Genomic DNA, 12,119 nt, shown 5'->3' with positions numbered 1-12,119 from the left:
CCCCCAGCTTGCTTTCTTTCTATATCAGTGGTTTTAATTTTTTTGTTTACCAAAGAAATACATGCTTTCATCCACTTAAGTTGCTTTAACTTCTGGCCTTGGTTTACTTCAACTGGAATGTGGATAGCAGTAGAGTTGTGAGAATTAGAAGTTGGAAAGAAACTTTATTCAAAATACCAGGGAACAAGTGTTTGGGGTTTGGGGGTTTTCATATGTATATAAATTTATTTAGGTGTAGTTGATTTACTATGTTGTGTTAATTTTGCAGTACAGCAAAGTGATTTAGTTATATGTATGTACATTCGTTTTCATATTCTTTTCTATTATGGTTTATCACAGGATATTAAATATAATTCCCTGTGCTATGCAGTAGGACCTTAGTCTATTCATTCTTTGTATAATATACATCTGAATTCCAAACTCCCAAATCCATCCCTCCCTCTTGGCAACAAGTCTGTTCTCTGTGAGTCTGTTTTGTAAAGTTATTTGTGTCATATTTTAGATTTCACATGTAAGTGATATCATATGGTATTTGTCTTACTGTAACTTCATTTAGTATGATAATCTCTAGGTCCGTCCAAGTTGCTGCAAATGGCATTAGGTCTTTATTGTAGCTGAGTAGTATTGCATTGTATATACCTACCACATCTTCTTTATCCCTTCATCTGTCGGTGGACATTGAGGTTGTTTCCCTGTCTTGGCTATTGTGAATAGTGCTGCTGTGAACATAGGGGTGGCGTGTATCTTTATGACTTATAGTTTTGTCTGGATATATGCCCAGGAGTGGGAGTGCTGGATCATATGGGAACTCAATTTTTAGTTTTTTCAGGAACCTTGGTGTTTTATATTTTAAGAAGGTATATTGTTTATTAGGCAAGATAACCCATCAGTAGTGAGGTCTGCAGCAGCAATGCTCAGTAATATTTCTGTAGTAAATTGTATGAATATTTATAATAAGTGGAATAAATAGCATGTTAATTTTGGGTTGGGTTTTCTTGACAGATCTGAAAAATTTTGCTTGGGTTTTGGTTTTCAGGACTGGGGGCTTAAATAAGCTAATACCTGGTATATGGTAAGTGCTCATTGGTCACTCATACGAAATATTTGGGCACCTACTGTGTGCCGGGTATGACTTTCAGTGAAGTAACTGGCAAATATATGGTAGTTCCCTGCAGTTGCACCCCTGGAAATATCATTAGTGTACTAAGTGCCACTTAACAGACATTTAAGATGGTTCTTTTTTTCTTTATAATTCCAAAGGGTTTTTTATTTTAGCAGAAGCTGGACAACTGAGCATTTAGTCTTAGAATATTTATCTGAAGTGTTTATTGCTCCCAGAAGGTGTCCACAAACTAAAACCACTGCATCTGAAAAGACTCCTGTTTTGAAGCAGATTTATAATCCAGAGGATTTTGGATTATAAATCAGACAGGCTAAATGAAGATATTCTCAGGAATTTCCTGGTGGCCCAGTGGTTAAGACTCTGCTTTCACTGTGGTGGCCCAGGTTCAGTCCTGGTTGGGGAACTAAGATCCTGCAAGCCGGGCAGCACCACCAAACAAACAAACAAATTAATTCATTCGTTCATTCATTCATTCATTCTAATGTTAAGTTTCACTCCAGGAGTATGGTGGGATGCAGTTAATGCTTTACTTAGTTTTCATGACAAGTTAAATATGCGGTTAATACTGTTTTAAAATAATGCTCATGTGTCTTAACAGTACAGAGATATAATATCCTCCCAAGACAATGTAATTGTGGAAGGGAAATCAAAGTGAACAGAAAAAAGTATGGGGTATGACTTCCAACTGTTCAGCAAAGTAACCTATTACTATGCTGAATTTACGTATGATCTTGAACTTGACATCCAAGCTATTGGTATAGGAAAACACTGGTCCCTAGTAAACTGTCTCATACAAATAAGTTTTCATAGGAACTACTGAGTTCGAATCTGTTTCTAATGCTTAAAAAATGTAAATGTGGGTCCTATTGAACAAGGGTATTATTGAGGTGATTGAGTCATTATCTGAATTTTTAGGTAAGAAACCTAGGACCAAAGCACCCAAGATTCAGCGTCTTGTTACTCCACGTGTTCTGCAACACAAACGTCGGCGAATTGCTCTGAAGAAACAGCGTACTAAGAAAAATAAGGAAGAGGCTGCAGAATATGCTAAACTTTTGGCCAAGAGAATGAAGGTAAGTCCTCAGTGTGTGTGTTGGGGGTTGGGGGGATAGGCCTGGCTTTGGATTTGCATTTTTAATCCAGATAAGCATTAACTGCTTTTTTTTTTTTGGTTTTGTTTAGGAGGCCAAAGAAAAACGCCAGGAACAGATTGCCAAGAGACGGAGGCTGTCCTCTCTGAGAGCTTCTACTTCTAAGTCTGAGTCCAGTCAAAAATGAGATGTTCTTAGAGTAACAAATAAATAAGATCAGACATCACATCTCCTTTATTGAGTTTTAATTGATGATAAAATAAACGAAGGTCGAGAAACTTATAGAAGAGGAGGTACTGTATAATCTAGTGGTAGATAAAGTCTGCAAGAGATACCTGAAAGTGATAATCCTTCAGATTCAGACACTGAGACTGAACTGTGATAGTGGAAGAGATGGCCAGGACAGAGTTTCTTTGGTGGGTGGCTCAGGAAAGGACTCTTAGCATGTTCATTGGCTTTTTAGCAAGGCATTGAACAATACAGGGGAAATAAATGACTAGGACTATTAATCTTTGATACACTTTATTTTGAGGAATACAGTTTTTCTTAAAGATCTATACACGATACATGAAAAGTGCCCTTGTGAAGATGGACGTTTGTCATATGTAAAAAGGATAACTTGTTAAAAGCATAGTTAATGGATACCATTTTAAAATAGTTGACAAAGTTTTTAAAACCAGTGCAAATTTAATGCATTAACAGAAAACTTCTCAACTCTACTTGTTTTTATTATATTTCACTGCGAAGGAGTTGACTGTACCTCTTTTTAGAAACACTCTTGCATCAGTGAAGGATGCACAGAGAAAGTATACTTTTCTTTTGGCTGCAACATGCAGCTTGTGGGGTGTGGGATCTTAGTTCCCTGACCAAGGATTGAACCCAGGCCCTTGGCAGTGGGAGTGTGGAGTCCTAACCACTGGACTGCCAGGGAAGTCCCAAAAGTATGCTTTTTTCTAATGTACTATGTCTGGTTTCTATAGTACTTGCAGTTAGAACCTTCATTCAAACCATTATAGACTAGAAGGGTCTTAAAAGAAGGCACATTAGGCTTTAAAAGGTGCTCCTTTGCCAGAGTATATATTAACCACAGGTGAGTAAAATTTTCAAGCGGCTCCAACGTGGAGACTGAAGAAGTGCTTCAGTGAAGTGTGTGTAAGAATCACCTGGGGATCTGGCTAAAAAGTGGATTAGGATTCGGTAGTTTGGGGCCCCACAGTCATTAATAAGTTCCCAGGTTAGGCCAATAATGCCAGCCCTGAAGCAAGATTCATAGAGGAGCGCCCCATAGCTTTTTTGTTTTTAATTGGAGTACAGTTGATTTACAATGTTGTTATTACTCTGCTGAACAGCACCCATAGCTCTTAATGAAATATTAAAAAGTTACAAAAGTCTTAAAGTCTTAATTGGCAATTGACAAAGTTATAAGTTGAATTTACAGCATTTAAAAAAAGATACCAGTGCCAGAAGGACTGACACTACAGCTGAATCCTAGAGGGTAACATGCCAAAAGGCAGGTCTGGTGTAAGCCCAGAATTCTAGCTAGTAGCTGGTTGATTCTAATGCATAAAACATGAGAACCACCCTGCTTTCTTATTTTGAGGAGTAGTCACTGAGGTGGACAGATAGGTAAGGTGGGCCTAGACTATACTAGCTTATGAAATCTGGCAGATTTAAGAGTTTAGCATTGCAAAGACACTGAATCCCATATTACTAGTGTATACCAAAAATGAAAAGGGCAACAACTCAATATCCCAAAGGTATGTCAGACTTGTTTATGATTGTTAAATCATTAACTGTGCAGGTTGCTATAATCAATCTATGAAATGCAGTTAATACCAAATCTAAAAGCAGTGTAAGGTTATGCTAAACAATCTGCCATAATTTGAAAGATCGCTTTCAGAAGTTAATCAGGATTTAAGTCTCATACAGTCATTCTAGATATTTCTAAAATCTATAGATAATGATTTGAAATCTTTTTTTTTTGGTCTGTTTTTGCTACAAGTTTTTACTGCCCTTTCTGTGGTAGGTGCAAGAAAAGGCCTTTAAGCAATTTTAATACAAATCAGTCTCAATTTCTGAATGACAGCCACAGGCTAAGCTTTCCAATATATAATGGCTAAGTTATTTAGATTAATATTAAAAAGCTATTAGAAATTTTATAATTTGATACAATATAGCAAAGTATTAAATGTGTAAGGAGATCTTTATCACAGGGTCGTTTTAGTGGGAAGTGCTTTGGTAATTCAAGTTATTGAGAACTACAGAGAAATGGGAAAACAGACAATACTGGAATTCTGAAGATCACAAAAGCTTGAATTGCTGTACACACTTCAGGAGCCTTAAAAATGTCAGACAAGCACAGCAAACTTGAGAAGTTTTCGTTTTATTCAACCTTGATTTTTTTATATGCAAAGTAATTCCAAACTTTCTGTTGGGGCAATAAGTGTTAAGTATTAAAACTAGTACCAAGTCTTAAGTTGCAAAAATATATTCTCTGAGACAGTGCAAAAGATCCATTTTTAAGGCAATGAGAATTGTACACAGTTTCTGACAAGTTCTTTCACTTATCACTTTAACAAATCGAAACTAGGATTCTGCATAGGTCTTACTAACCCTGAAATGTTGGAAGATTGGTATAGTAACAATTTTTAAAAGATTATAGCAGGTAGGAAGGAGATGTGTGCTGTTAACTGTACCATTTGCAAATAATTACCAACCGATTTAGTCATCTGCATAATTACTGTAAAAGCGAGCACACACAATCATTGGCTTTTCAAACCATGCATGCAGAGAGGTAAGGCAAATTTACTGTCCCTAAGGGATGTGTTAATGAAAGGCATGATAAATGTCAGTGAGGCATGTGAGGTCATGATTTTCTTAAACCTACTGGCAACAAGTTTAATAAGCTTTAACGTTTTAAGACAATTGATTCAGCCTAAAAAACAGTATTTACAAATGCACAAATAGTAAGTGTACAAATCTAAATTTTATACAAGAATAAAATTCTGTGTGCAGTGCAAGTTATCCCACAGGTTTTTAAAAGTGACCAATAGCAACAATTTATGTGCCTGAACAATTTCAGGCCCAAAGACACAAGAATTTTAATTTTGTAAATTATGAAGCTGATTAATTTCATTTAAACTATCTGGCTCATTTATTACAATTTTAAAGCTGTTGCAAATTAACATGATACTGGGAAGAGGATGAAAGGAAGTAACTGGATATTCAAGATACAATCCATTAAGGGAGCTAATACATAACATGAAGGGTAAAAATATATATTAATTTTAAAGTCAAAGGCAAGGCAGTTATCAGACTTTAAGGTAATTTTGAGATTAATGACTACATACGAGTTTAGTAGTAGTCATTTATTTAATAGTTGGAGAGCCCCTTTCAGAAAACTTTATTGCAACATGCAATCTAAGAATTTTAATAAATATAATATGGCTGAGTAGATACACAGCCACACATATATACACAATACACAAATAGTTGCTCTTATAATTGAGATTTCGTTTGTTTTGGGGTTAGGCAAGTTTACATTAATTTGCCATTCCCCAAACTCAATAGCTTCAGATATAGACAAAACGCCAAGAATGAATATGGTTTCTCATCGAACTGCTACAAACACTGAGAAATGCAAAACCAATTTTCAGCAGATAAAAACAGTTCAGAAATTGTAAATCTTCATCAGTAAACCCTAGGGCATTTTAGTGGCATTTTTACCTTCTGAGATGATTCAGTATGAATTACATTTCATTATCTATTGTCCCAAGAATAACTTCATTTCAGTTTTCACCAATTCGTAATTTGAAACAAACCTTGAATGTCTCCACATTGAATCTATTCCCCCAGTTCTGTGTCCAAAATCTAGTGAATCTTATTTAAATGAGAGGTGCTCCAAAACACTTCCTGCACCACTCCACACTGATACTTGGTGGAGCATCAATTTTCTGCAACTTTTCAAGGATCTCTGTAGATAGACTATTGTATGCAAGTCCATACTCATTGTCAAAAGCCTCTGAAAGATATTTTCAAAAATACAGTTGGTATTTCTTAATAATAAATAATAAAATAAAAGCTATGCATTTAAAAATGGGAGTCAAATCTTTATTTTTTTATTTTTTATTTTTTTTGCGGTACGCGGGCCTCTCACTGTTGTGGCCTCTCCCGTTGTGGAGCACAGGCTCCAGATGCGCAGGAGCAGCGGCCATGGCTCACGGGCCCAGCCGCAACGCGGCAAGTGGGATCTTCCCGGACCGGGGCACGAACCCGTGTCCCCTGCATCGGCAGGTGGACTCTCAACCACTGCGCCACCAGGGAAGCCCCAAATCATTTTTATATACATATTTAAACTGCATATTTAAAGGCAAAAATCTTTTTAAAGGCAAATGGAGTATCTGCCCATACCAATTAGAATTTTAAAAGTTTCTTTAAGAAATAAGACTTAAACCCCCTTTAAGGAATCCCCAGTTGACGAACTTACCAATATCAATATTCTCTCTTCCAAGAGATACTAATGATAAGAAGAGGATTTCTCTGTATAAACTCCTATAAAACAAATATTTTTTAAAATTAATGGTCAAAGAGCATAAAAATACCCTATGAAGGTTTTTTAAAATGGTGATAGAACACAACACTGTAAATCAACTATACTTGAAAAAAAAAGATTTGGTTCTGTAGTTAACAGTAATGTATCCATCCATGTCAGTGTTCTGGTTTTGACATTACACTACACTTATGTCACCTTTGGGAGAAGCTGGGTAAAGGGTCAGTGGAACTCTTTGTACTATCTTTGCAATTTCCTGCAAACTTATGTTTCAAATTAAAAAGTTAAAAGTTAATGGGCATAAAGCTTCACATTCGAAATAACTAAAAATGGCTTATTTTAACTTGATTGTAATTATTTAGCAATATAATAGGTAACTTTTAATTCTACTTTCTAATTCAGATTTACAAAAGCAGACTTTTGCCACATGACAAAGTAAGAGATGAATTTCTAAGTAAGTTAGGGGTCTAAAACCCTTGGACACAAACAGTATGAAAGATGGTGTGGTCTCTACTACTTAACCCAACAGTAAAGGATAAATCACCTTTATTTGATTTGCGAACATAAAAATGTTACAAATGAAACCCTAAAAATGAGATTCGTGACTCATTTGTTAAAAAAAGGGGAAACTTATGAACTGATTTGAGTATTTACAGAAAAAAAAATTAGAGAGTAATGCTGATTCTGCTCCATGCAGCTTTCTTTAGAAGCTTCAGAAGCCACAGTATGTCATTTCTAATATTCCTTCCCTGTCCTTCAACTACAGATACTTGAAAGTGGCTGCTCTTTAGGCTGTGAAGGAGATAATCTCTACCTCAACTGTTGAGATTATAGAAGGATCTATCCATTTTCATTATGAATTCTTGTCCTATCATTTCTGAGACTATCTTCAAAGATGCCATGACTAGAAACTTGAAGAGCACCTGGAAACACTGTTTATGTTTGATAGAAGGTATTGTCTCTCTTTCTGAAGCTTCCACCACAAAATTCATTTATGCTGAGACTGGGATGAGTACTGATCCAAGCGTGTTAGCAGACAATAAATAGTAAGAGGATCAGGACAGCTCCATACCGTTTGTTATTCATTGCTTCCATCATCTTCCTAAATTGTTTCTACTCCTAAACCCATGTATATATATATATATATTTTTTTACATCTCACAAGATACGTGACAGGACCTGAACGAGCAGTACATATGTATAACATCAATGTTAACACATTTATAGGTTTCCAGTGAATAGTAGTAATGTTTTCACAAAGACTCAGTACGTTTTAGACATAAATGAATTACCTCCTAAAATTTAATCTATTTCCCAGATATTTTTATTATGTTTGTGATCAAGTATAAATGCATTTGGGTAGCACTTTTTTTTTTGTTTGTTTGTTTTGTTTTGTTTTTTTTTTTGTTTTTGTTTTGGTACGCGGGCCTCTCACTACTGTGGTCTCTCATTGCGGAGCACAGGCTCTGGACGCGCAGGCTCAGCGGCCATGGCTCACGGGCCCAGCCGCTCCGCGGCATGTGGGATCCTCCCGTACCGGGGCACGAACCCGTGTCCCCTGCATCGGCAGGCGGACTCTCAACCACTGCGCCACCAGGGAAGCCCTGGGTAGCACTTTTTAAGACAATCAGATATTCTACAATGAGTATGTGTTTCTTTTACAACTAGAGATAGTTTTAAAAATCATTTTTAAAATACCATGAAATTATTTCGAATGGTATCAAGTACCAAATACTGGATTATTACCTTTGTCTTTTCATGTCTCCCTTTATTTGTTGTGAAAGCAGGTTGATGGGTTTAAGAACATCATTATGTTGAATACTCTGCCTGATGGTTTCTACTAAAGCGCTTGTTGCTTGTTGTTCCTCTGACAGGAGAGACAATTTCTTTTCAGAATCTAATGATAAGAACACAGTAAAAGAATACATTTAGTCACTCTAATTATTAAAGAAGTTTTTTTTCAGATTTGTATCATTTTTTATTCAACACCACCTCCCCATCACAAGTAAAATTATGTAGTAATGTGACCAGCTAAAAAATATTTTTCTTGCTTTCTTCAGATAGGAGAGGCCTGTCCCTTTGCCCTTTTCCTGAACTTAGGGCTTCCTGCTTGAGGCTGCAATGTGATATCTTGTATGCCAGCAGCCATCCTGTGACCATGAATCTTTCCTGATGGAAAAGCAGACAAAGCATAAGGAGCCTGGGTCCCCGATGGCAGAGGAGTTGCCTACCAGTCCTGGAGTATCTAATTCATAAATTCTTCATGTGAGAGAATAATCTTTAGCTGTTTAAAATTCTGTTGTTTTCTATTAAATACAGTAGCGTATAATCCTAATTGATACAAGGGTAATTCTAGAATTATTAAGAACAAGTATTTATACGGATTTCATATATTACAAAAGTGCTTCAGTGGTATACTTGAACCACAGTACCATTAAAAATCAACAATGTGAGCTTGGCCCAGAAAAAGGGAAAACTTTAATACTGTAGGTAATCCCAGCAGCCATACAATTTTATTACACCCACATTAGTTGAGATGGAACTATGTATCCAAAAGTTCCCCAGTCAGCCTCATTTTAAGTGTCTGTCATAAAGCAAGTTACTGTAATTTTCATACAATCCAGCCCCTTAATAAAGGCAACTAGGAATATTTCATTTGTGTTCAAACCATAGAAATAGCAAAGTTCTCTGTTACAATACAAGAGGAAATACTGGCTGCTATGGGTTTTGATCCTAGTTTTTCTACATGCTAAATAGATTTGATTTTCATGTTATGTTGTGATTTTAGAGCATAACTCAAATATAATATGCAACTTCACTATTGCTCCTTAATTCACAGAGTTGGGCAACCATCACCAATTTTAGAACATTTTTATCTCCTCCAAAAGAAATCCACCTATTAGCAGTCACTCTATCTTCCCAACCCCTCAGCCCTAGGTGACCACTAATCTAATTTTGTCTTTACAGTTTTGCCTATTCTGATTGTTTGATATAAATGGAATCATACTTTCTGTTCTCTTTTGTGGCTGCTGCTTCTATAATATTTTAAAATTCATTCATTTTGTAGTATGTATCAGTATTCACTACTTTTTATTGCCAAATAATATTCCATTATACGGATATACCATACTTTATCCATTTATCAGTGAAAATGAACATTTAGGTTGTTTTCATTATTTGGATATTAAGAAAAATGCTGCTAAGAACAGTGTACAAGTTTTTATGTGGATGTGTATCTTCATTTCTCTTGGGTGTATACCTAAGAGTGCAACTGCTGTGTCATATGGTAACTGTTTACCATTTTGAGGAACGGTGAAACTATTTACACCAAAGCAGCTGCACTATTTTTATTCCAATTAGCAGTGAACCAGGAAGAGATCCAACTTTATTTTTTCTGCATGTTGTTCCAGTTGTCCAGCACTACTTGTTGAAGACTATTCTTTACCCACTGAATGGTCCTTGGCACTCTTGTTGAAAGGCATTTAACTGTACATGTGAGGGTTTATTTCTGGAAACTCAACTTTACTCCATTGACCTATGTCTATCCTATGCCAGTTTTCTACTTTCTTGATTACTGTAGCTTTGTAGTAAGTTTTCAAATTCAGAAGTATGAGTCCTACAACTTTGTTCTTCTTTTCCAAGACTGTTCTGGCTATTCTAGGTGCCTTGAAAATCCATATGAATTTTAGGATAAGCTTGTCAATTTCTATAAAAAAGCCACCTGGAATTTTGATATAGATTGTACTGACTCTATAGATCGATTTGGGAGTACTGCCATCTTAACAATATTAACTTTTCTGGCCCATGAACATGGGATTTCTTTCCATTTACTTAGGTGGTCTTTACTTTCTTTCAACAATAATTTTAGTTTTCAGAGTATAATAAGTTTTGTACTTATTTTATCAAATTTATTCCTAAGAATTTTATTCTTTTTAATGCTATTATAAATGGAATTATTTTCTTAATTTTTGTATAGTAATTGTATAGTATAATTTTTATACTTTCAATTATTCATTGGAAGTATATAGAAATACAGTTCATTTCTATGTATTGATCTTATATCCTGCAACTCTGCTGAGCTTATTTAGTAAGTTCCATAAGTTGTGTGTGTGTGTGTGTGTGTGTGTGTGTGTGTGTGTATTCCTTAGGATTTTCTAATTTAGGATTTTCTATATGTAAGATGACATAATCTGCAAGTAGAGATAGTTTTACTTTTTCCTTTCCATCTTGGATGCCTTTTATTTTCCTGTCTAATTGTTCTAGCAAGAACCTCCAGTACAATGTTGAAAAGAAATAATGCAAACAGACATCTTTGTCTTATTCCTGTACTTGGGGGAAAGTATTCAGTCTTTTACCATTAAATGATATCAACTGTGGGTTTTCAGAGGCTCATAATTAGGTTGAGGAGGTTCCTTTCTATTCCTAGCTTGGCTTTTTTTTTTTTTTTGGTTGCTTTGGGTCTTAGTTGCAGCACTCAGGATCTTCCCTGTGGCATGCAGGATCTTTCGTTGTAGAGCACGGGCTCCACTGCTGCAGTGCACGGACTCTCTAGTGGCGCGTGGGCTGTAGAGCGCACCAGCTCAGTAGTTGTGGCGCGCAGACCTAGTTGCTCCGCAGCATGTGGGATCTTAGTTCCCCAACCAAGGATCGAACCCGTGTCCCCTGCATTGGAAGGCGGATTCTTAACCACTGGACCACCAGGGAAGTCCCTTGTTGAGTGTTTTTAACAAAGGGCAATAGATTTTGTCCAGTGCTTTTAGCTGTGCCTATTCAGACGATCATATGGATTTTGTCCTTTATTTTATTGATATATATATTAATTGATTTTCAAACCAACATGGCATGCCTGGCGTAAACAGCACTCGGTCATGGTGTACAATCGCTTTTCTAATTGCTGGATTTGGTTGGCTAGTATTTTGTTGAGGATCCTTATGTCTATATTCATAAGTGATACAGATTTTTAGTTTTGTTTTCTTATGATGTCTTTGGTTTTTGTATCAGGGTAATGCTGGCCTTCTCACCCAAATCTCCACTCTTTCCAAGAGTGCTTTCAGGCTTGAACTTCTCCACAGTCTGTCCCAAATAAAGTCATTTTCTTTGGGGAGAATTTCAGAGCTCTCTCTTCTTATGGCCTGTCTCTCAGCCACTGCACTGGAGCTGGGGCTGGGAACAGTGGCCCTTCTCTTGGAATGATTCCCCTGCTTTGTGAATGGGGTACTGGAGGGATGCAGTTGCCTCTGATGTTTTAGCTTGCCTCTCCTGGCATAAAACCTCTCCCTTATGAGCAAGACGGTGTGAGAACAATCAGAGACCCAGTATTCGAGGGTTGCTGAAGCTGGCAGTGCATGGGGGCTGA

General features: G+C 36.5%; 2 protein-coding genes across 3 annotated transcripts in view; one reads left to right on the top strand and one right to left on the bottom strand.

Moving 5' to 3' along the window:
• RPS6 (ribosomal protein S6) overlaps positions 1-2,444 on the top strand; it is a 5,135-nt gene extending 2,691 nt beyond the window's left edge. The window contains exons 6-7 of the mRNA XM_024747155.1: positions 2,039-2,196; positions 2,306-2,444. Of these exons, the coding sequence (XP_024602923.1) occupies positions 2,039-2,196; positions 2,306-2,401 (254 nt within the window). The 3' untranslated portion in view covers positions 2,402-2,444. The remainder of the gene's footprint in view (positions 1-2,038; positions 2,197-2,305) is intronic.
• A 275-nt stretch (positions 2,445-2,719) lies between these two features.
• The window catches only part of DENND4C (DENN domain containing 4C), a 125,514-nt gene continuing 116,114 nt past the window's right edge, over positions 2,720-12,119 (bottom strand). For both annotated transcript variants that reach the window (XM_024747153.1, XM_024747154.1), the window contains 3 exons: positions 8,510-8,660; positions 6,701-6,765; positions 2,720-6,235 (listed from right to left, as the gene is read on the bottom strand). In XM_024747153.1, coding sequence (XP_024602921.1) covers positions 6,099-6,235; positions 6,701-6,765; positions 8,510-8,660 — 353 coding nt within the window. In that variant the 3' untranslated portion in view covers positions 2,720-6,098. The remainder of the gene's footprint in view (positions 6,236-6,700; positions 6,766-8,509; positions 8,661-12,119) is intronic.

Source organism: Neophocaena asiaeorientalis, unplaced genomic scaffold (genome assembly GCF_003031525.2).
Source record: "Neophocaena asiaeorientalis asiaeorientalis breed wild unplaced genomic scaffold, Neophocaena_asiaeorientalis_V1.1 scaffold260, whole genome shotgun sequence".
Classification (NCBI taxonomy): domain Eukaryota; kingdom Metazoa; phylum Chordata; class Mammalia; order Artiodactyla; family Phocoenidae; genus Neophocaena; species Neophocaena asiaeorientalis.
Note: the sequence above shows the minus strand (reverse complement) of the source record. Positions and strands in the feature narration are given on the sequence as shown.